Consider the following 23,479-nt stretch of genomic DNA (forward strand, 5'->3'; position numbering starts at 1 on the left):
TCACGTTTTGATAGGGCTAGCTAGCAGCTCCATTTGGAACGGTTGCGACGGGTTCCGTGTGAACGGAAGAGCAAACCGTGCTCATTTTAGTACGGTTTCAAATGGAAACCGTCTTGTGAAAACGCGGTCTTAGTGTCATTAAATGCAGAATGGAAGAGAATGGAGCCAAGATATGGTCCCTGTGGTACCGCGGCATCGATATCTTACCCTGATGTACTAACTTTACAAAGAAACATTCAGTATCTTGGATTGAGCAAAGCCGTATGCGCAAACAGTTAAAGTATCGATTTTTTTGCTTTAACGAAAACTGATGACTCCCTCCATTAACACCTCTCATTAGCAAACGTCACGCTCACAAACACTTTAAGAGATGTGTTAATTCCAGAAAATATGGTAGTCGCTTATACAAGCATTCGTACAATGTGCCACATTAACTTAGCCTTTTAGAAATCGCTGCCTCTAAGAAGAGTCCACAGCATAGAACAATATTCAGGCTGCTAGCATTTCATAACGGAAAGAAGAATGACAAAAAATTATCTTACATATTTCTAAATTTCAATTCTTTGTCGGTTACAAAGCGTGAACAACGGGATAATTACTGCACGAAATAAAGGATGAAATAAAGCAAAAGTAGAAAGCTATGTTTTCAGCAAACTTAAAACTACGACAAAAGCATCTTCATTCAGTGACGGAGAGCCGCTTAGTAAGGGAGAGAGTTATTGTACTTAAAAATAGGGAGGGTGTTTTAGTTTCAACTTATCATTAATTCAATAATTGACAAATCACAGGGAAAGGATGTTGATTGGCTAACATGAAGGTCTCACACTAGCCATTGCATGTTTTTTAAGATGATTGGGAATACGCGAGGGTGTTACAGCGAAAATTCCGTCTCTACCCACGTTTCAATTGGGAAATAAAGGCTGTTATAAAAATTGAACTGAATATAATTGACCCCTCAATGACTGAATCAAGTACTCACAACAGATTACAGGGTTTCAACGAATAATAAGCAGTATTTACTGTTTTGAAAGGAAATTGAGAGAGCGAGAGATAGGCCAACCACGCCGGAGATCTAAGTGACTAAGAAAGAGCCTGTTCATATAGAGAAAATTTCCCCAGCACTTCACGGGTGAAGCTGGAATCCTGTTAGGCCGAAATCTGGCCCCAAACAACTATACTTCACACAAAAAAACAAAAGTGTTCACTCGAGAAAACAATTTTTTCGGCTAGCCAAGATCTCACCTGAGCTCAACCGAGTTCCACAATTATCATTCAAAATGGCTTAATAGTTATCCCGGGAAGGCAGGAAAAAATCTGCATTTGAAATCTCAATGATGACTTCCCAGACCTGACAAGGTTCCGGCTTCACCAGGCAAATGCCAGGGAAACTCTCTCCATATGAAAAAGAGAAACCTTCCGTAGTATTGTCGTTTAAACCAATCTTAGCACACACAGGATAAAACTGTATTATTTAGTTATTTGAAAGAGTTAAAAATATAGAATATAATTCCATTCGAAGCATTATATCAAATGAATAAAAGTTGCCGAATTTAATTTTCATAGACAATTTATAATATATATATTTTTTAATGTGTCAGACATATTGTTAGTATGATTTAATGCATTTTTTAGAGCTTAATCCAAATAATTCCTGGCATTATTAAAGGGTGGCACCCGCAAGTATTCAAACTACATTGATGTAGAAGCATTGTCTGTCTGTACCTCCGCAGAGCAAAGCGCAAGTAGTTCATCGAAGCTCGGGTCAGGTGCTGTCTGTGTACAAATATCAATTAAATCCGGCATCAGCGCAGAATCAAGAGTCTCGTCATCGGTACCGAAGTTGAAGTTCTTAAAGAAATTGTCTGAGGACAGGATAGTTTGTGTATGGTTATCAGACATGCTATTCTGGACAGATTTGATTGCAAACGAGTCATTCTCCTCCAGATCTATCCTCGTTTGAGTGAAGGCATCGACTATGAGCTGGCTAATGTCATCTGTTTGTGTTTGGTTATTATTCACCCAGCACGCTGCTGTGTTTTCAAGATTTTCTTGCTCGTTTTCACCAGAAACGCTTTGACTAGAAGCGACAGCGAGTTGGGCAGATTTTTGAATCGTTTGTGTGAAAGCATCGGAAAAAAAATTGCTGAAGTCTTCAGTTTGTGTCTCGATATCAAAGAGCATGTCAGGAGAAAGGTTGTCGAGGTTGAATTCATTTTCATTGGTTTGGGTGTCACTTGTAAAAAGGCCTTGTCGCCCGTTGGCTTGCGAAACAGTAACATTCGGAGATTGGGCCATTTCCTCGTTCAATTCCTCCCTATATGGAATAGCCCTTGAGGAGCTTTGTTCCGCACCACCAGGGTTGTCTTCCACAACATTACTGTTGACTCTACTCCTCATAAAACCATTTTCATACGTCTTTTGTTTTGCGATTATTAGGCAGTTTGCAACATTGACATAGTCTGATCGTTCAGGAGTTACACGTGATGAAGTTTCGTAATGACCTGGGCTTTTGTTTCCAGTCTTAGGTGGCAGTTTCAGCAGAGGCTCGCCATGATCAGGAGACTCTCTTCTTTTCGGCGATTTCATTTTTGGTAGCATGTTCTTAACGAAATTTGATGCCTTTTGCAAGCAGTCTTGCATCGATGAAACCGATGACTCATCGTTATTACTCGTGCCCATCGCATCTGATCCACTGCTAGTCTTCCCTTGAACAGTTCGCTTCCTCTTCTTGTACTTCCTTCTTGGAACACTGCAATGCCAATCAGACACGACAGGGTCTAACGGGCTTTTTCTTTTAATTGGAATATATTGCTTCATAGCTTCGTCCACACGCTTATTTCTTTCCGTGATATCATTCTTCGAAACTGCAAGGCTTGGTTTGATGGGAACAACAGTTGGAGCATAATCTTCTTTAGCATTTCTGCGATTTGTTGTTTCATCGAATCCGGCAGACAAAGGTACAGAACCCTGTGACATAATCTCGGTTTGCAGCCTTTGACCAAAGTTGTCATTGCCATTATGCACTGAACCATCTCTGCTAAAAGCAAAGTCCCCAGTATTGTTTGATCTATAACTGTCTGTACTTCTGAATGCAACATCAAGGCGGTTGGGTGCTGCACTGAAAGTGGTCACATTAACAGCTGGAAAACTTTTGCTTTGTACAATTTTGAAGGGCATTTGAACACTCTGACTTGGTAGACTAGCACCACTATTTGCAGAAGAATTACCAACATCTTGACATGACACAATAAGGAATGCATTTGGTTTGATGACATCATTGTTGGAAAAATGCTGTGGGACTACGATTAGTTGTTTGGTATTCAAGATTTGGTCATCAGGGCTTTGGAGATTCTTTGCATTAAAGGAAGGCTGTTCTAAACATCCAACTTTGGAATGGTATGCAGATCTAGAAAAAAACAACTCCATCGATTGAATATTTCATTATAAAGTGCTGACATTTTTTAGATAAAACCATTTCAAAGCAGGTTAAAAAGTCTGGCAACTCAAAAGAGCTGATGCGGATCTTTCTTCTCAAAAATCAATCTAAAATAGCTAAAATACCCATTGTGAAACCTTGTATCTTTTGTAGCTAAAATTGTGAATTTTTTGTAAACCTTATGAAGAGAAGAAATTTTAGAGCTAAATTTGCAAAAGACAAAACTCATTTTTCACCATTCATATACAGAGTATCTTGTGATAACTAACAAATAAGATAGGGCAAAGACTCTTGTTAGGTACAAAGTTGCAGGCCCAGTATACTCTGGTTGTATCTGGTTGTATTTGAATCTGGTTGTATGTTTATTTTTTTATGAGACCTAAAAGAATTTTAATAGATTTAAAATGGCTTTAAAAAAAGCAAACATTTGAGTAAACTCAAGCTTTTTGTCTAACACTCTTCGGTGTGTAAAATGTCAGAACATAGATCAACAAAGTACTGTACATTGCAAATGACATTGGTTGTGTATAAAACATGCATACCCACTCACTGGCACCTTATTAAAATTAGATGTTATCGCAAATTCACTCAATCTGAGTTTGAAGCAAGAAATATCATCTGACATGAAATATTTAATTTTTCACAAGCTCTCCCAACATGCGATAACAATGAACCCATCTTTGAACATAAAAATATCATATAATTGATTCACCTTTGTTTAAAATTGAAAACAAAGCATAACCAATTGCTTCAAAAACAGAAGGTATCAATATTTTTTGTAACACTATTTATTTATTTAAGATAATAGAAAAGCATACAAGTATAGACCCCCTCTAATAATCACTCTGGGCTTGAGAAGGTATTTTGGATAATTACCATTTGCAATAAAAGGATTTTCTATTCACCTTTCAATGACTTTATCCTTTCTTGCATTCAACCTATTCTTTTTCAATATTTCTTGTTTGATATCTTCGGGCAGCTCATGTTGGCTCCTCATTGTATGCTCTAAAAGTGCTTCACGTTTTTTGAATGGACAGCCACATGTGCAATAGAAAATTGTTTTGCAGTTCTTAGAATGCAGCTGTAGTCTTCTTGGGTTTCCAAATCTAGCACCACATTTCTGACAGATATGCTTTTTCTCAGCATGCATAGATAAGTAATGCTGCAAAATATAAAATATTTGTCTTTTAGATCACAGCTACACAATGTTTTTGTGTTTGATTCTAAGGATTAAGAGGGATGACTCAAGTGGAACCTGTAAAGAATGGAATAACTAAAAGCCAATTTGCAACCTTTCATACAAAACTGTGTTGAAAAATTCAATCACATGTCAAGGCTTATTTCTATAAAGATTCAAAAAACTAAAAGGAAATCCTTGTTCTGAGAAATATGGAAAAATAAACTATTCTATATCTCTTGGTTTTAACTTTAACAGTAAATTTTCACTGTAGCAGTAAAGCATATTGAACAAGCAATCTTCTTTAAACTCAGTAATACCAAAAAAATTTCAAACTTTGGAAAATAAAACTTCAAAGTAGAGTAAGAGATGTATTTTTGAAAGGCTGATAAGATTTGATTCTTTACAATGTAGAACCAACTTATGTAACTTGTTTTTGCCGAAATTAGATACTTGAATTAATAATTTATTCTAGATAAGCGGTGGTTTGATGAATAACAAGCAGACAATTAATTTGCGGACCTCTTGATAAATGACACAGGAAATTCATTATTTTATGACAGCTGGTGAGGTACTCAATCCATTACCTTGCAGTTTTTCAAATCAAAACTTGGACTGACAAAAGGTAGCCAGGGGTAAATAATATATACTCATAAAATACTTCTTATCACTCTGCTTGTATATTTTTGTTCTAAATTAATTGCTTATTCAAAATCAAACATACATGCAGGCCTAACTATGAATAAAACAGTAAAAAATGATAGGTAAATTAAAAAAAATTAGTAAATGTTAATTTGCACATATCGGAATTTCTGAATGGAGGAACTTAGCATTCAATAGAGCACCCTTATACAAGATCATATTTTATTAAACACACTGAGCATGAACATTGAGCATTTCCTACCATTTCTAGCAAATAACTTGTAAATGGCTTTGAAAAAAGCAAACATTTAGTAAACTAAAGCTTTTCGTCTGACACTCTTCAGAGTATAAAACGTCAGAATATAGATTGAAAACTCTATGCTAGGAAATATATATACCCAGTTGTGGATCAAAATAATATATTTTTTCAGATTCTTTTTAAATGTAAATTCAGATGGAGGAATTCTTTTTTCTTCTGGAATATCATTTTTTATTTTGCCATAGCATATATACTTCAAACCCTATTGAAGACAAATTTTGTGGGCCAAGAATCAGATTGTCTGGTAGAGTGTTGATTACAGCTCAAGTTCCATTTGTGAAATTCTGAATAAATACAAATTCCATCTAACAACAACTATAGAGCAACAATACAACAAAATAATACAATAGTTTCTAAAAGAGCTAAACTAAGTATTTTACAGTTGTGGCATAGCTAGTTCAATTTAAAAATTGTAGAAACATTCTAATGACGTTTAAACTTGGTATTTTGACGAAAATATATGAGATTTGAGATTACAACAAAAACTGAAATCTGAAGGAGATTTTTAAAATAGAATTGGAAATGCTGTTCCAGGATTTGGTGTGTGCACATTTAACTCATCTTGAACCAAATTTTTAAGTATTCTCTCAAGTATACGAGTTGACAAACACACGTTCAGAGAAAAAAATTGTGAAAGCAAGTAGGATTCAATTTCTTGGTCAATTTGTTCACTAATCTTAGTATTTTTAATCCAAAAATTTCCAAAGGTCTAAAAAGTCTAAGGTTTTAAAAATGAGAAGAGAGTATGATGTTGAATGTTCAAGAAAGAATAAAGCGTTTTCTGCTATTTAAATAACTGCTTCTATTATTTTTTGCTGCAATATAAATATCTGTTCAATATGTATATGAAGTAATAGGAAAGAAATGAAATAGAAAAGTTATCTAAAATTATGCAACCTATGATCCCTGCACTTAGATATATATTGCAACACAATAGCTAATGTTTTTTCCAATATTCATAAAAAGTAAAAGTATATTTGTACAGAATTGAAAATACTTTAATTGTGGGTTATCACCACTGACAGTATCAAAATCTTGGTAGGTTGGGAGTTGGTTAGACATGTTTATATTTGACTTACCATGATAAAAGCAATGGAGGTCACTCCCACTTCCGAACACTCTCTTGTACATGGAACAAGGCTATAATTACTACTATTTACATAAACAAAGAAAATTTACCTCACGCAGAGTACTCAGCGCTTTGAAATATCTTCCTGATCCATACGTTCGGCTACATGTAAATACGGGACATGCATACAGTGATTTCGTAGTTTGATTTGCGACGATAAATGCTTTGTTGAAAGTCTGAAGGACATTTTCAGCTCCAATGCCATGGGTTTGGGCCAAGTGCATTCTCATGGCACTCGGATTCTTTATGGATTTTCCACATTCGATGACAGGGCATAGTTTACCCTCACAAATTTTATGGTTGATGAGCTCGTCTTCCGTAGGGCAGACGACATTGTCGTATTGCTCTTCTGTTGTCATGGATTTTGCAATAACTTGAAGCTCCTTGACCCGTACAAATACAGGCAACCTTGCCTTAAAGACGGTTCGCGAATCGCGAAGGCGAACAACAGATCTGCTTAGCCTAACCTCGTTTTCACGAAGCACCTCTCACAGATGAAGATCTTTGGTCAGGAGTAGACAAACCCCCACCCCCTCCCCCCCACCACTATTTCTGGTCGGAATTTTTGAAGACAAAACCCTTTCCAGCCTAGGCCTATGCCTCTCGGTTGTTGAAGTGCTTCTGACGCCCCTGGGTTCCTGGCTAATTGACTAGGCCAGAGTTTATTTTGACGTACAGTGATGACCAATTTATGCAGTGATAATTTGTAATTGTGCAGTTATCAACTCAAATTTTGTGTAGTGATAAAGCTACAATGGAGAGATTTGTTTTTGAAAATTTAAGATTGCAGCAACTACCTGTAGACACAAAAAGCTTATAAAGAGCGTTACAATTTTGAAAACGAGAACATAATAGTAACAAAGACTTTACTCTTGAAATCTCTCTAGAATTTGCTCAGCACCTATAACTTGTAAGCTATCTGGTTTGCTTTGTCCTTCATTTTCTCCTTTATTCTCAAAAATATGCTTTCTTCTCCTCTAAACTTTAATCAAAACCATCAACTTTGTTTAAAATTTTGCCAGTCACGCAGCCAGTAATAATACTTTCCGCTAAACCAAGAAATTCAGTCATCAACAAATCGAAATTCTTTGAAGCATTTTCAACAACTTTTTTTGGTACATATGACATGAAAGACATCAATGAGATCAGAGAAGTGGCAACAGGTGAAAGAGAAAGAACCAGTTAAAGTGAATATCAAAAGTGAAAGCAGCAAAGAAGACGAAGAACTCATGAAGGAGATACTATATCCTCTGTCATTGAAGCAAAGGAATAAAAAGGAGAGAACAACTTCAGGTTATATTTAACAATATGCACTAAGCATCTTAATTTTTGATGTATTCGTTTGAGACTGATTAATACTCGGAATTGAAATTAATTCAAATGTGACAGGCCGTAAATATTGAAGAAAAAGCCCTTAAAATATGATTTAATAATACATCAACATGAAATAATAAATTAGTTAATTGCAGTTTTTACACTTAATACTTTTATGAAGTGTTCACATTAGTCCTTGCAATTTGATGTAATACTTAATAAATTTGCTGTAGCACTGTCAACACAGTCCTGCAGGTGGCTTGCGTAGAGGCTTTAAGCATAATTTCCTGAAACAAAAACAAGACATATTTACAATTCAATATAGTATAACCCATTAAATTTACATTGACTAATTCATGTGCATAATGTTTGGGTTTTCCATCCAAATTGAAATATCAGTTAGGCCATATTGACTGATAATACCAATGCTATAAGGCGACATATAAACAAATTAGGGTGTTCCGAATGAAACAAAATATTCACAAGATAAAATACTGCATCTAAATATATGGTATCTCCTTTAGCTAGACGCAAACGCTTGATGCAATATGAAATCTTTCATTAATGGATGATGGCTTTAAAATCAAGATGAGATAATGCCGGTTGGCTAATGAAGGTGTTATTTCTCTTCGAACGTTCAAAAATTTGTGATAAAAACTTTTGTATTCTGCATCTCTGTGCAGCTGCACAAATTAAAAGTACATTAGAAACCTAGAGACGGTTTGCCATCATAATTGCAAGGTGGCTAGCAAACCAAAAGGGCCGTTCAAGGCGTGAAAGATAAACTTTTTGAGCCACAAAGCATAGCCCAAAAAACGTCCAGTCGAAATCAGTTATTGATAGATACTGAATTCTATTTCAATCAAGGATTCTATATAGTTAAACATTGCACAATAACAGCAAAACAATAGTTCTATTTGTAACTCCAAGAAACTCGAACAATAGTTCAAAATAATAATCATAACACTTCTAGCAATATTATCAAGCAAACCTAATATATGAAATATTCTAAAAATGGGGCCAAGAAAAAAATCAATCTGCTAGTGCTGGTCTGATGTAGACAATTACCAGCCTATCTCAGTTTTATCAGTTGTGTCTAGAATTTTAGAAAAGATTGTACATGACCAACTAATGGAGTTTCTAAAGAAACAAAGCAGGCTTTGCTTGAACAAGTTTGCGTTTCAAAAACCGCACTGTACAATGACATGTCTATTGAATGTTATAGACCCCTGGTTCAAGAACTCTGGTGAGGGGACGATAAACTTGAGGGGAAGATAAGAAAGTTGAACAACATCCTTCCGCAAAGGAAACTTGATCAAGTTTACAAAGCTCTCTTTGAAAGCCATCTTCGCTATGGCAACATTGTTTGGAATGCTCTCTCCAACACCAAACTATCCCAACTGCAACGTTTACAGACAACGGCAAAGAAGCTAATAGCGAATGCCAAGCATAAGGACGGATGGACTGGCAAGTGGCTCACTGTAAAGTCCTTGATCTCCTTTGACCAAGAAGCCATGACATATAGAATCTTGCATGACCTCTGTCCCGAAAATCTTCGCCATAAATTCACTGAAAGATCCATGATTTCAGAGTATAGAACCAGAAACCGTGGAGACCTGCAAATTCCCAAAGTTAGGTTAGAGTGTGCAAAGCGAGGCTTCTATTTATCTGGTGTCAAAAACTGGAATGATATCCCTAACAACATTCGAGAAAAAGAATCCATCGCTCGTTTTAAAACAGGTTTTAGAGAGTATCTTTCGAACCTTCCACAGGACCCAAACACGACCCCTTGGTAGAGCAGCAATTCGCATTATTTTATTTTATCTATTTTTATTTTTTATTTTTATCTATTCTTTTTGTCTGTTATTATTGTTAAACAAAATTGTAAACAGTTCTTTTTTGCTGAAAGGCATCTCGTGTAAAATAAATACTGAAAGAAAAATATTGATTTGTCTTGCATGTGTCACCTTCTCATTTGTCTAGGTTAATATCTTGGCATCAACTTGAAATCGAGTAACCTACAAACTTATTAACACTCAAACATCATCGAGTGAACTTGAAATGATACTGTTCTTTAGCTTGTAAAAAACGTTATAACTCTAAACACGTTGTTCATTTAACAATTGACAAACAGAAAGGCCTTAATTTAGCTTTTCACCATGCACCTTTCAGTGGGTTTTCGGAAAAAAAGAACTTGAAGGGAAGCTGGGGAAGACCTTTGTTCATTGCTTGCTACTTTAAGGAAAGAAACTTTCGTGGAAAGAAATCTTCGCGGAAAAAATCTCACGAGAAGAAACTTTCGATGCAAGAACCTTTTGTGCTTTTTTGCGTTTTTGGCCTAAAATCACGAATGTTTCATATGGGAAAATTCCTGAAATACTAAACTGTGAAATTTTATTTATTATGTGAAATATCCAAGAAAATCTTGCTGATGATCCTCTTGTTGATCGTGTTTTGCATCTTTTGTAAAACTTGATTAAAAGAATTTGACGTTTTTCCCGATTCGAGAAGCTTTCTTCCTATGAAACTTTACTTTACATGCCTTAGGGCCCGGTTGGTGATCACCACTTTGCCACTCAGGCCAGACCACACCTAACTAAACCATAAAAGTATTCCATTATAAAGAAAAAATTGAGTGCAAAACAGAGTACAGATCAAACAATGAAAAGGCTATAAGGTCAGTTTGAAGAGAAAACCTCAAAAGAAAATGTACTGTTTTACCACAGTAGCTACAGAAAAAAAATTGCAGAAAGACATAACAAAGTTAATTAATTTACTAGCTCACCTGTGTCTATTGCAGGAAAGCACAGAAATACATTTTCCAGGCATAACCTACTAGGTTAATGTTCATTCTTTCTTTTTTGCATCTGTAACAACTTTTGAGGCCTCTTGAAATGATATACTGGACATTAACTTGACCATTATGTATATGTTTACACAGAAGAACCATACTGAGGCTAGCCAAACAAGGAAAAAAGTATCAAGTCCCTGGAACTCCAACAAGTAAGCTAGAAACAACCAAATGCCCTAAAACATAAAAAGCTAAATATTAGTGTATGATTTTTTAAATAATAACTGGCACAGTACAATAGAAAATGTCTGAATTGTTAATAGTAAAACCTTTTTGCCTGATAAGTGTAAACAAATTGGTCACACTGAAAATTTTTGTTGAAGCATTCAATGTGGAAGACTTCAGGAATTGAAGGAAAAATCGTTACTTCATACTGAACAATGATGAAAAAAAAAATGTTTCTGGTTCCCTTCAGAGCTTGTTAGATCAGGATTCTAAAGTATTTATAAACATTGCTGTGGGCAGTGTGAATGCAAAAAACAGACATTTCCCTCCTGTAAACAGATAAAAGTGAAAATGAAGCGGTTAATGGGGTCCTGTTTACACAATGTTTTTGCTTCATATCAATTGGTTTCATACTTGATCTGCCTTCTTTTTACACGAAAATTATCCAATCTGATAAGTTTCATATGTTTTTGCATTTGAAAATGAAAATGCTCTGATGTGGGATGAAACCAATCTGATACATTTTTTGCTTGTGTAAACGATTTAATACAATGCCAAATGAAAATGCTGCTGTGCAGAGATGATAAAACAAAGACAAACTCCCCTCAATATAGCGCTCTGGTCTCAAATCGAAGATGAAATAACAAGAATAACATGTAAACCAGCAAAATTTCGTGTTGGAGTGGGAAACTAAATACGATATGCAATGAAAACGTCATCGTTTAACCAGGGCCTAAGAATGTTTCCTGTAAACCCATAACCTTGATAAGATGTGTGATAAACTGCACTTCTTGGGGAAACGAGTCAGGTGCCAAGGTGTGAGTATGGCATGGCACGCATTTTCGAGGATGGCCTGATATTGGATTTTTCTGAATTTTTAGTGTCAACCAACAATTTGTTATCCTATTTCTTTGATATAAGGTAAAAATATAATGCAAAACATTACAAAGTGTAAAAAAAGGTTACGTGTACCTGGGCAGACATCCAAAGAAATAACATCACAGGCATGTCGTAATTCATATTGATCTTCATATATCCTGCTGCTATTGGCAGAAGACTGAGGTACCAGATGAAATACTGGAAAATAAAAAAAACACCCAGATTACACATACGTAAGCTGGCAACCAGGCCTATTAACTGAGAAATTTACACATAGGCAACAAACTTCCATCAGAGATAAGTTTTTGGGGGTGATTGCCCATCCAACAATATTTGTTTAAGAAAGTCTTCTAAGTGGGGACATTAGTTTATCATCTGCCTATGCTTGTCAAACATTTACATAAGAAACCTGACCTTTTGTTCAGGAATACTGCAATTTATATACCTAACTTTTCTATAAAGGCTATTCCTTTCCTTTTCAGAATAGACATGTTTTTGCAAGGACAATCAAAAGCACATATGCAACTAATTCAGTTGGCCAGGGCAAAAGGAATTGCCTATGTGAAACTAAATGGTCTGCTAGAAAGATAGTGAAGACTGTTATAGGAGCAAGATTAAAGAACAGCTTAGTCAGTTACTTAAATGCATCTACAAATAAATATTCATGTATATGTATCAAATTAATAAGTGTGAAATAAACAGCAAGCTGCTAATGGAAACTTATTTTCATACAAGAGAGGTGAGACATTGTTACACCAAAAGAGGTAATGTAAGCAAATAAAATTAAGTCTGTAAATACTGACATTTATGCCAGTAGTTTTTAAAAGGGCTTTCAAGTATTAAGGCAAATGGTTAAACTTTTGTCAAAGAAGTGCACCAATCGAAGGATATTGATACAAAGCAAGCACTAACACCACATGCAATTAAACATTAGTCCATATGAGATTCTATTCATAGCTAAATTCTAGCGTTTAACATCTTACAGAAATATGTATAATATATCATATACAATAAAGCAAAAAGACAAGTAGGGCCTCTGGAATCTCTAATACTACATACCTGTGATGTGCAGACCTTATTGAAAGTAACAAATGCAAATGTTTGGAAAAAACAGGCAACTGATGGTTTCGAATGGTATTTTATTCCAACAGCTATAACTGAAATTGCTTGAGGTAGAAAGGCAAGGACTCCAATAGTCTGGGACCATGATGTTTTTGAAGTCAAGTAGAGAACATAAAAGTATGGAGAGAAATTGTGCTTAATATCAGTTCTTTTCAAATGATATAGATATGTGTGCTCAATGAATTCCATATTGTACCTAAAAGAAAATAAATAATTCATTTTATATGTTTAAGGGAGTTGTATTTTCCAATTTTATAAATATAATCAAAACAATTTGTAAAATCAAACAATCTGATTTGGATTTAACTGGCATACAAGTCACAGATTTAGAAAACAGAATATTTTGTAGAATAGAAGTCAATTTTGAAACCATTTTTCATTTACTGGGAAAGCTCTATTTCTATAAATATTTTTCAATCTTAACAGGAATGCATTACAGCCGGACACAAATATTTGTCAACTGTAAAGACAAAACAATAGCTTGCTTAGGCATAAATTCAAATTTGTTTTTCAAATGAAAACAAGCAAGTTACAGCTTGCATCATGCTAGGTCCTACTAAAATCACCATCAATTCCACCAAATTTTAAATTCCTTTATTAAGGAACTTTTTTATAACCTGGTTGGTAAATGTGCCTTACCAAATCATTAACATTACCACCCCTTCCCCTCCTCTGTTTTGATAAATGATCAACTTGTGGACCAGACTGGAAACTTTGTTTCTTGCACAGGCAAGTTCACATGCCTGACTGCGCACCTAAAATCACATGCATTTAGAAATTTGTAGTGGTAATAGAGCTGTCAAGGGATGATGTCCCAAAAATCTATTTTTAGAATCTTTGAAATTTGTTCCCATAACCTGAAAGAGCATCATGAAGTACCTCTAAATCTGCAAAATCAGTCAAAGGTATTATGAATTGGCTGTGATATGACCAGATGAGCACAAGCTCTGGCCCCACCAAACCTTTGTAATTTGGTCCAGTGCATAACAATAACTCACCTGATTTTTGCCAAATTTAACTGATTTTGCATATGTGGGAGTATTTTATGGTGTTCTTTCATGTTCTGTGGTCAAAATTCGAAAATTCTAAAAGCAGTTTTTTTGTAACATCACACTTGAGAACTCTATAGTGTGAAATGTTATTAAATGGGGACTTTGCACGGCCAATATGCAAATGTGCGCAGATAGAAAATTTAAGTGCACAGGCAACATATTGTGGGTGCGTGACAAACTTTCCAGTCTGGCTTGTGGAGGTAGTTCCATTAAAAACTTACCATGCATAGAAAACAGAAGTTACAAAGCACAGCATAAAACCAGCAGATAAAATGAAGGGTAACAAAGTCTTTAAAACCAATTTGAAACAATTTTGGAATTCAGCAAAGCTCCATGACTTGGGATAATTGAAGCCAGAAGCCCCAAGAATGTGTAAAACGAGCGGGACAATATAGATAATTGGGTAGATTTTGAAATGGATGGCCAGGCCAAAAAATATTCCAGCTATAATTGTCTTCCTTTTGATAGCAAACAGCACCGTTGTAAGTACCAAAATTGCCTGAAAAGACTCAGCGTTTCCTCTTGTTGATATTGTCAATGAAAAAGGATTGAACAGCCAAAAAAATGCGGCGAAGTACAATCCATTAGCTCCCGTTTGTTTCCCTTCACCTGAGCAGTCCAGCAGATGTTCTTCTTTCTTTATAAGTAAGATTAACCATGCAACAATAAGGTCACAAATTGAAAAGAAAATTTTTCCATAGGAGGGATGGAGAAATGAATTTGGAGTCATGAGGATGGCAAGGAGCGGCGAATAACGATAGGTCGCTCGGCTGTAAGGTGAGCTTCCATTTACCATGTGCTGTGCAGCATCACTGAAGACAATGTAATCAATATCTGTATACTTAACTCTGAATTTTGAATCGTGCCAAATACCATAAAGAATGAAACAAAACCTTAAAAACGCTGCAAATGCAAATACTTGTCCCAGCGCCATTTTGGAACATAACTTGAGAACCCTCGCTTTGGGAGCGAGGCTGATAGCGGCTATGGGCCCAATGGCCCGATGGGGCCTTACACCCCTAATAATTTACAGAATAGGGGAATAAATAATATCTTTGCAGTTAGCAGTTGGATTCAAATACCGAGACACTGTCTACAAGAACAACTGCTCATTTTGATAAGAAGACGTCTCCCTCGTTGATCTTTGCTAAGGGCCTGAATCTTGTTTTTGTATTTCTTGCTCTCTGTTTGCTCCCATTTGTAACTCAAGCTCAGAATAAGATCTATTAATTTGATGCACAATATAGATAGCAAATGTAATTTTGAATTTTACTGAAAACGAAAAGCGAAAAAATACAGTCTCGCAAGTACCCAGGAGTTTTCCAGATCCCACCCCTTTCGCTGCGTTCTTTCGACAAACATATCTAAATTCTAACTTTGTGATCCATTGTTAGCAAGATAAATGAATATTGAGAAACAAACTCGTCTATATCATGTATTCTATTCCTGCCTACAAAATAATCTTTGTAGCTAAAAATGGCTAACAATTACACTGGAAGAAGTTTGGCGACGTTATAGAATTGCCGGCAATCAAATCCTAGGAACGCCATTTTTGTCAGCAATCTGGGAAACAGCAACCCATCCCCTGACTATTTCATTTCGCTTCGTCCGCGGGTAAATCACATCACCATATTAGAATTGTAGCCTAGCATACAGCTTATATATTTGATCATAACAAATCTATGAGTACATATTTAGAAACGAAAAAATCCAATATTTGCTTCGTCTTGATAATTGCTGTTCTACTTTTGTAAAGAGAACATTCTCCTTTGCATGCACACAAGATCCTAGATTAATGCACATCTTCTATTTATAAGCCCAGTCTTAGGCAATAGACAAGTCGTTGTCTAGAGCCACAGTTGTTTCGTTATTAATTTGTTATTGAGGTATCAAGTACAAAGCGTTCTACTTTAGAAGACACGCTATATACAAGAAAAGTCCTGATCGGAGAACAGATCCTTGAGGAGCACCAGCCCTTCTCAATGAATAACAGTTCAAGGGTTACTGTCTGTAGACGTGCTGATATTATCAGCTGCTTAAATAACAGCAATCTTATCAATAGTGCTTCGAATTTTCAGAGCAAGACACAAAGAAAATAAGTTAAATAATTCAACCTGTTGTTGTTCGGCTTAAAAGCTACACTTCTTAGTGCATCATTAGAAAACCGATTTGCTTCTTTTTAAAAAATATATGTGATAAAATTCCGATTGAACTAAGAAATAGTCTGAAAATATACGAAGGAAAGAAATTATGAATTCAAATTGCAACATTTTCTACAATCAATGTCCAGAGGACGAAAGAGAAAACGAATTACGGAACATTAAGATTAAAATTAGCGATGAGCTATCTTTTCCACTGCCAGGGTATTCGAATTTCACCGTCCCCAGAAATTCCATAATAGTTACTTATAATGAGCTTCAAACTATCAAGTCCTAGATCGCCTTCTCGCTTCAGTCTCTCACAGGATTTTATCATTTGCTCTGATGATATGACGCGGTCTTTTCGCATTGACGAAAGGTTCAAAACTTCTTTGCACGATTGAACTGTATTAAGCTCGGCCTGCAACGACCTAAAAGACAAAAGGAGATACTTCTAAGTATGGCAATCTTATAAAATTTTATAGTTTAGAAAATAATTGGGTATGAAAGGCCACGAAAACGTTCCAAGGCAGGAAATTAAATTAATCTTGAGTATTCTATAAGGAGAGGGAACACCAAAACGTAACTGAGGGCATTCAGACCGTGATTTAAATAAAACAAAATGTGGTTTCTCCAATTTCTCGATGCATCGAAGTTATTTCAAACAAAAATGGAATAAAACTGCACAGAAAACAAAAAAAGGTTGAGAAAGGTATTGCTCAGCAATGAAGTGTGGTAAATAGGACAGACTGTCAATCGGAGGAAGATAACTGAATGAAATGTTTATTTAATCTGTCAGCGTTACTAAAGTTCAAACAAGCCAGAACAAATTTTCACTTTCCCATTCCTCTTTTCCAAGGCGGTGTTGATGCATCCAGTACCGTTCAGAGCAAAACTAAAAAACCCTTAAGATACCACAATCAACTATGTTTATTGGAAGGAATGGCAAGATTAAGGAGCTAGCTTCCAGAAATATTGCATGATCTGCGCAAAAGGGATATGATAATACCTGGCATGTGTTTTTCGTGCTTCTAGTATCTGACGATGGTTTAATCTCAAAAACGACGATATAGCATCAGAAGTGGTTAGGCAAGGAACAACAATGACGCCATCTGGGTCTATGCTTAGGTCCTCCGTTGCACTGAAAAAAAATACCAAATATTGAAACAGAAAATGGCATACTTATAAAACAAACGTGCCAGTTTTTCTCGAGAATCATAAAACTTCCTTAGTTTGGTACTACTGTTATAATAATAATAATGATAATATACTCATTCATACAGGGTTGCCTTTTCAGCAACAAAGGTGATCTTATCAATAAGGGCCCTGTTATAAACATATACAATCTTGAAAAATCTAAACTTAATTACTGGAATTACTGAATTAACTACAGCAAAGGGTCGAGACTGGATTATTCCATATACCGTTAGAATTTTTTCTGCTACGACTTTGTACTTTTGACAACCAACAAGATTCCTGTATTAGAATTAAAACTTTTTGAAAAAATTAAGGGTTGGAAACTATTGCATCAAAGCTAAATTTGTTTACAGCAACACAAATAAAAAATAAAAGGAGGGAAAACGGCAAAGAAATAAATGACAGATTGAGTGTGTTGATCTGGGAAAATAAGAGAACGCGAATTTAATCTGCACTTTGTACACAAGAAGATTCTAACCAAGGAAAGTTTATTCTCTAATTCATTTCCTAGAACTAACTTTTGTAAGAATACAACCAACCTCGTAACTCTTGCTCGGTATCTGTTCATTAGTGGCGTTACCATAGTATCAAAATCTCGACTTTCACGAAGGCTACACAGCAACTTCGAGGCTTGTTTGTAATAAAGTTTGATAGGCACTGGATCGTGGGTCCGGCTGCGTGATATCTGGAGGCCTTGCAACTGCTCTGAAATCTGCATCTCAGTGAGGTCAAGCACAGGAACGAGACCATCAAAATCGTTTATGGAACTGAGGCCCTTAAAATGTGAGAAAAACGGTACTTATTTCCTTACAAAACATCATCTTAATTTGTTATCGCGTCATTCAGCTCCAGTTCATTAAAGATCAGCTGAAAATCTCCGGGACGAGATGGATTCGAAACCCCTAACAAACAACAAATACACACAATCTAATGTTGCTTACTATGTAAGCAAAAGTATTATAAACCAAATGTTCCCTCTTGGCGTTTTTCTTTATAAAAATATTTCTTCAATTACTATCGGTATAAACATAATAACAAGTCAAATGAAATACATGAGGTTTTTGTTGTGTTAATAAACCTATAACTTTGCTAAACTTTGCCAATTTTATCAGCTAAAAAGCTAGCAAAGGTGACTTGGGGATAAGAGATAATGCTTTCAAACTTGGAGTGTACATATTGCTAACACAATTAAGTTTTTGCAGCCTAAACTTTTCTAAGGAAATTTATCACCGTGTATCATTTTTGGGATAATTATTGAGTGTAAAGTTGAAAAACTTTCACCAAGCAATGACTGCAGTTTCTGGTCTATAATTTTTTTGAAAACAAACAGTTCTTTACTTATTTCAACTGGTTCTTAAAAACAACCATTGAAGGGCAAATAAACAAAATTATAATTTGCCAGTTCCCTTAGGGCAGCAGTTAATAAGAATATTTGCAGAAAGTTCTCGTAACAATCAAGAGAGCAACACAGTCACTATCACAAGTTAACAGAATTTGTTTAATACCAATCTTAGTGTTTGATGTAGAGAGTAGTTGTTGGCCTTTAAGAACACAGGGCGCAAGGATGGCTCAGTGGCCAGGGCCGTGGACTACAGATCCAAGGGTCTATGGATTCAGGAGTAGTTATCACGAGGTGTGGTCACATTGAGAGGAAGAGCCAGGGCACTGCTCGATAGTCATAACATCTTAGTGTCATAAGTCCTACCTTCGGAAGCTAGGTAGTAAAAAATCCAAATAAATAAGAGCTACCTACCTGCAACCACGCGCTTGGTACATCAGTTATATCAATAATAAATCGTCCAAGGTGATCCAAACCATTAAAAACGCCTAGTTTAAGAGTTCTTCCAAACAAACCCTTCGAATTGATGGTCCTTCTTTTAAAAAGATACTCCATCTGTTTCAAAGCCCCATTCAACGTTGTTTGGCTGTATCCCATTTCTCCATCTACGAAACCTTTTAATTTATGTCGTCGTATCATTCGTTTGCTGATGCGACGGTTTTCATCTACAATGGGACTCATTTCATTCAGCCGTATTCTGGCTGTACCAGTATTTTTGACGAGCCAAGAGCGAAGAGTCTCTACAGGCTTTACTGGATCCGAAAACACCATCTCTTCGTCCATCCAATCCATCAACGTACTACTCCATCTTATTTTATTAGGTTTTTGCTTTGTTCGCCGTTCCTCCTGTTTCTTGACAAGACTTTCCAAATCTTTATGGATTGGTAAATGACATTTAGAGAGGATATCATGAACTAAAGTTGGAAAATGTCTAGATCTTAAGCGTATATGAACTTGAGTAAACTGACCTGCAAAAGAAGAAAAGAAGGAATTTTTCATTGCAGGCTTACTCAAGATAAACAAAACGAATGTGGTTTAATATAAAAAAGGAACAGAATTGCATAAAACATCCAGTATTTTGGGTCTCTTGTTATTGATAATATATAATGATGCTGATAAAAATATAAATCTCCAAGGCTCAAAAACGTGTAAAATGTTGGAAGAGTTTAGGGTGTGCAGCAGCCCCCATACAATATTTTTGTGTTATTGGGTAAATTGTGCATTGATTGCGAGAATGCGAGGATGGCTCAGTTGTTAGAGACACAGACTACAGACCCAAGGGTCTGTGGTTCGAGTCTCTGGCATGACCAAACTTCAATCCAGAGTGAGGAGAGTCGTCAGCTCTCTGTAATTCCAGGCGTAGGAATCACGAGGTGTGGTCACATCGAGAGGAAGGACCAGGATACTGCTCGATAAGCATAGCTTCTCAGTGTCCTAAAAACTACCTTCTGATGCTAGGTAGCAACAAGCACAAATACAAATACAAAAAATATGATTCAGAAAAATATTTTTTTGGTAGTCGGTAATGATCAAAAGACACTCTATGGAATTCTACTTCATTTACCTCCTTTTTGTATGGTTATCTCCTAATCTTATGGTTAAAGAAATCTATTGTAAAAATGGGTGTTGTCATCATTTTTGGGGGCACCCAAAAAAAGTGTGACACCAAATCCAATAACATCTCCCTCCAATCCTTGCCTCTAAAATCCGGCCATGCTTCTAAATGAGCTGAACTGTTACCTCACACTGAAAATTGAAACCAATATTAAAGCTATTAACTTACCATGAATGCTATCTTGACTGCTTTCTGCTAACTTCTTTTCTCTCAAGAAAAATTTCACTGTAACTGGCTTCACATCTTGCTTTAAATTGACCTCCCTCAGAAAATGATTTAGAACTTTCAAAGAATTCTGATTGACTTCCTATAAACAAAACAGCCTATTCACCAACACTTCTGTGGATGTTTATAAGAAATATAAATCCCTTATATCTGGTGAATTATTATTTAAAATAAAGATTTATGGATTGTCTAATTATTTCCATTGTAATTGGACATCATATTTGTCCAATTATAATGGAAAATCCAATGGAAAATCAAAAAATCCCCAAAGAACATTATTTTAATTCCATTATCATCTTTGTCAAAACTTTACAGAAAAAATGACAAAGCTTAACCTCAGCAAAACAAGCAAAATCTTGAAAAATTCTTTCCCCCAGGCAAGTGACAGTCAAGGAACTTACATGATTTATGCATATATATAACAACTCCTTAGATTTTAACTATCTCCCTTTGAAAAGACAATGATAGCATCAAGTCTTGATTTCTCATTTTTTTGTTCCTTCTGAAACCTTTTTGCAAAACTTATTGTGCATACATACACCTATTAAATAATGTAGCCTAACAAACTTCATTAGAGAGGAACTGATACAAATTTTTGCAACCAAAGATTTTAATGATACTTTATGAGCCAAAGGTTGGGGGTTGATAGCATATGAAAATATCTTTTGATTCTCTCATTAGCTGTGGGAAAAGAGTTTTGTGACTTTGAAAATTGGGACGAACATTTTTGGCATCCTACTCTTTTCTGGTCTTCTGCATCGAAACAAAGGGTTTGATGTCATTCAGCAGTTCTCAGTCAGTGCTTGTTACACTGGCTGATTTGATCAGTGGCTGTTGTTTCATTGCTTTCGCTTGCAAAGAGATATGGAGTGCATGATGGCAGTTGTAGTGGAGATGGAAGTGAAAGAAAAGTCTTTGGTGTTTATCACTGGAATAAACTAGCAAACCTTGTTCCAGTGTTACAAAACACTCACAACCACAGTTTTTCTTGCCCCATGGTTTTCACCAAAATCACATTTCCAAATCATGTAAAAATTGATTTGCACAAAGCACACAACCTCTACATAAACTGACATCCACTTTTTGTTGAATTTTTTGCCTTAGTGCCTCTTTTAGTATGAAATGCTCTTTTCTATGCAAAAAATCATGAACAGCTGTGCCTATAAGACATTTAGAACTAGTGGCAAACCTGCATAGATAGTAATATTTATAATCTTTTCCATTGCAATGTATACCAAATTATAATATTTTGTGAATATGTTCACACAAACATGGGAAAGATTTAATCAAGTCATTATATCACATTTTCAAAAAATAGATAATCAACCATTGGAATGAATCACAGTCAGCTGTGTTACCAAGCGAACAAAATTACCTTTTCAGCAGGATGCTGCTCAAAAAAATCAGGATGAACTGCAAAGTAAAACTGCTTAAGGGCAGCACCATAGTCATCTATTTGTGATGTAAAGTTTCTAACGGCCACAATAGTGCTTGCAACTAATAGCTTCCTGAAGGAAAAAGCACATTGTCTATTAAAATCACATTTAGCATTTCGACTTGATTGACTTGATAACAAGAGGCTATAGAAATCATAATATGTGGATGCAATATCTAAATTTTTACAACCTGTTCATTTAAAGGGTTCTGTTTGCTTTGATTTTTCCAGGTCAAATTTTTGTCTGTTAAAACTGCCAGATATCTGATGCCTGATGGAATCCTTCTCTACAATCAATTTATTCATAATTTTTTACCGAAATAGATGCTGTATGGGATAATTTTTCTGCTGTGAAGGTCGTTAAGAAAATTTTTTGAAGAGAATTGAGTTTATTAGCTTCTCATTTTCCTGGTCAAATGGCCTACTAAATACACATATCCTGGCTTGAAGACTTTCTGTTCTGATTATTCCTCTGACGTAGTTCAAAGAGCTCAACATTACACAATTGCTTGTAGATAATGTTTTAAACCCGTCGAATTATATTAACTGATTTTGAACCAATATGGCTCCTTCAATAAATTCTGAAAAGATCATTTTGCAAACCTTCTTTGCAGTTTTATAAAAAATCTTTGAAGCATCTTATAGAGAGATTGTTCATCGGCTAAATCTTTCACACAAGTTTGATTTTTCCTTCATATTTGTTACATCCATCAACCGTTAACTGTTTTGCTCTGTTTTGAAACCATACTGACATAGCCTCGTTTCAAATTTCGACCGCCGTCAGCAATAGCCATTTCAATCCTATGTCATCGATCAATGTAAGTAAATTGTACCAGGAAAAAAAATTTTAAATGAAAAACGCATAGCTCGTTTCAATCCAAATTTTTTCCTCGTACAATTTACTTACATTGATCGTTATTATAGCATTATATTGTCCGCAATCTAGTATATCAATCCTATGTAGCCTGAGGAAGAATCATAGAGTACCGAAGTGATGAAGTCATAAAATTTTATTTTTAGAATTTCTGAATTTTGATCCTAGAACCCAAAAGAGCATCATGAAGTACCTCTAAATATGCAAAATCAGTTAAAGGCATTACGAATTGGCTGAGGTATGGCCACATTAGCACAGGCTCTTGTCCCATCAAACCTCTGTAATAAGGTCTTGGTTCACCGTTCATAACTTTATGATGAAACAGGCCAGAATAACAGAAATCCGTTAGTTACTTGAAATCTTTCATTGGCCATATCTCGCCCAATTTGAAACATACCTAGCTAATTTTGCACATTGAGAGGTATTTTATGTCGTTCTTTCAGATTATGCGGCCAAATTTAAGAAATCATAAAATAGATTTTTATGACGTCACATTTCGGTACACTATAGAGAGGATTGCATTCAATCATATTTACGCAATCCTAGTCAAAGAAGGATTGCTTCACAAGC

At 35.5% G+C, this 23,479-nt stretch overlaps 3 protein-coding genes across 3 annotated transcripts; all 3 read right to left on the minus strand.

The window, feature by feature from the left end:
- Positions 1-503: 503 nt before the first annotated feature.
- Positions 504-7,205, minus strand: LOC135690527 (uncharacterized). Its single transcript, XM_065208113.2, has 3 exons — positions 6,754-7,205; positions 4,342-4,598; positions 504-3,406 (listed from the first exon to the last, which is right to left on the minus strand). Exons 1-3 carry the CDS (start codon positions 7,060-7,062, stop codon positions 1,690-1,692), a joined length of 2,283 nt encoding a protein of 760 aa, XP_065064185.2. The 5' UTR covers positions 7,063-7,205; the 3' UTR covers positions 504-1,689.
- Positions 7,206-7,252: 47 nt separating this feature from the next.
- On the minus strand, positions 7,253-15,056 carry LOC135690529 (GPI alpha-1,4-mannosyltransferase I, catalytic subunit). The gene is made up of 5 exons (XM_065208116.2): positions 14,308-15,056; positions 12,972-13,230; positions 12,006-12,110; positions 10,803-11,044; positions 7,253-8,304 (listed from the first exon to the last, which is right to left on the minus strand). Exons 1-4 carry the CDS (start codon positions 15,018-15,020, stop codon positions 10,865-10,867), a joined length of 1,257 nt encoding a protein of 418 aa, XP_065064188.2. The 5' UTR covers positions 15,021-15,056; the 3' UTR covers positions 7,253-8,304; positions 10,803-10,864.
- Positions 15,057-16,330: 1,274 nt separating this feature from the next.
- LOC135690528 (T-cell activation inhibitor, mitochondrial) lies at positions 16,331-22,797 on the minus strand. Its single transcript, XM_065208115.2, has 7 exons — positions 22,639-22,797; positions 21,976-22,108; positions 20,544-20,682; positions 19,175-19,728; positions 17,961-18,196; positions 17,234-17,365; positions 16,331-16,655 (listed from the first exon to the last, which is right to left on the minus strand). Exons 1-7 carry the CDS (start codon positions 22,671-22,673, stop codon positions 16,430-16,432), a joined length of 1,455 nt encoding a protein of 484 aa, XP_065064187.2. The 5' UTR covers positions 22,674-22,797; the 3' UTR covers positions 16,331-16,429.
- Between the last annotated feature and the right edge of the window lie 682 nt (positions 22,798-23,479).

Source organism: Rhopilema esculentum, chromosome 4 (assembly GCF_057945365.1).
Source record: "Rhopilema esculentum isolate cy_ngs chromosome 4, ASM5794536v1, whole genome shotgun sequence".
In the NCBI taxonomy this organism is placed as follows: domain Eukaryota; kingdom Metazoa; phylum Cnidaria; class Scyphozoa; order Rhizostomeae; family Rhizostomatidae; genus Rhopilema; species Rhopilema esculentum.

Excerpts from the sequence above, each read along its gene's own strand:
- LOC135690527 (XM_065208113.2), bottom strand. The coding sequence starts at position 7,062 with ATGACAACAGAAGAGCAATACGACAATGTCGTCTGCCCTACGGAAGAC. Across the intron at positions 4,599-6,753 it reads CGCTGAGTACTCTGCGTGAG|CATTACTTATCTATGCATGC; the intron begins GTAAATTTTCTT and ends TATATTTTGCAG. Across the intron at positions 3,407-4,341 it reads AAGGATAAAGTCATTGAAAG|ATCTGCATACCATTCCAAAG; the intron begins GTGAATAGAAAA and ends GTTTTTTTCTAG.
- LOC135690529 (XM_065208116.2), bottom strand. The coding sequence starts at position 15,020 with ATGGCGCTGGGACAAGTATTTGCATTTGCAGCGTTTTTAAGGTTTTGT. Across the intron at positions 13,231-14,307 it reads ACTTCTGTTTTCTATGCATG|GTACAATATGGAATTCATTG; the intron begins GTAAGTTTTTAA and ends ATTTTCTTTTAG. Across the intron at positions 12,111-12,971 it reads ATAAGGTCTGCACATCACAG|TATTTCATCTGGTACCTCAG; the intron begins GTATGTAGTATT and ends TTTATTTTCCAG.
- LOC135690528 (XM_065208115.2), bottom strand. The coding sequence starts at position 22,673 with ATGCTTCAAAGATTTTTTATAAAACTGCAAAGAAG. Across the intron at positions 20,683-21,975 it reads AGCAGCATCCTGCTGAAAAG|GAAGTCAATCAGAATTCTTT; the intron begins GTAATTTTGTTC and ends TTTTGTTTATAG. Across the intron at positions 16,656-17,233 it reads GCACGAAAAACACATGCCAG|GTCGTTGCAGGCCGAGCTTA; the intron begins GTATTATCATAT and ends TTTGTCTTTTAG.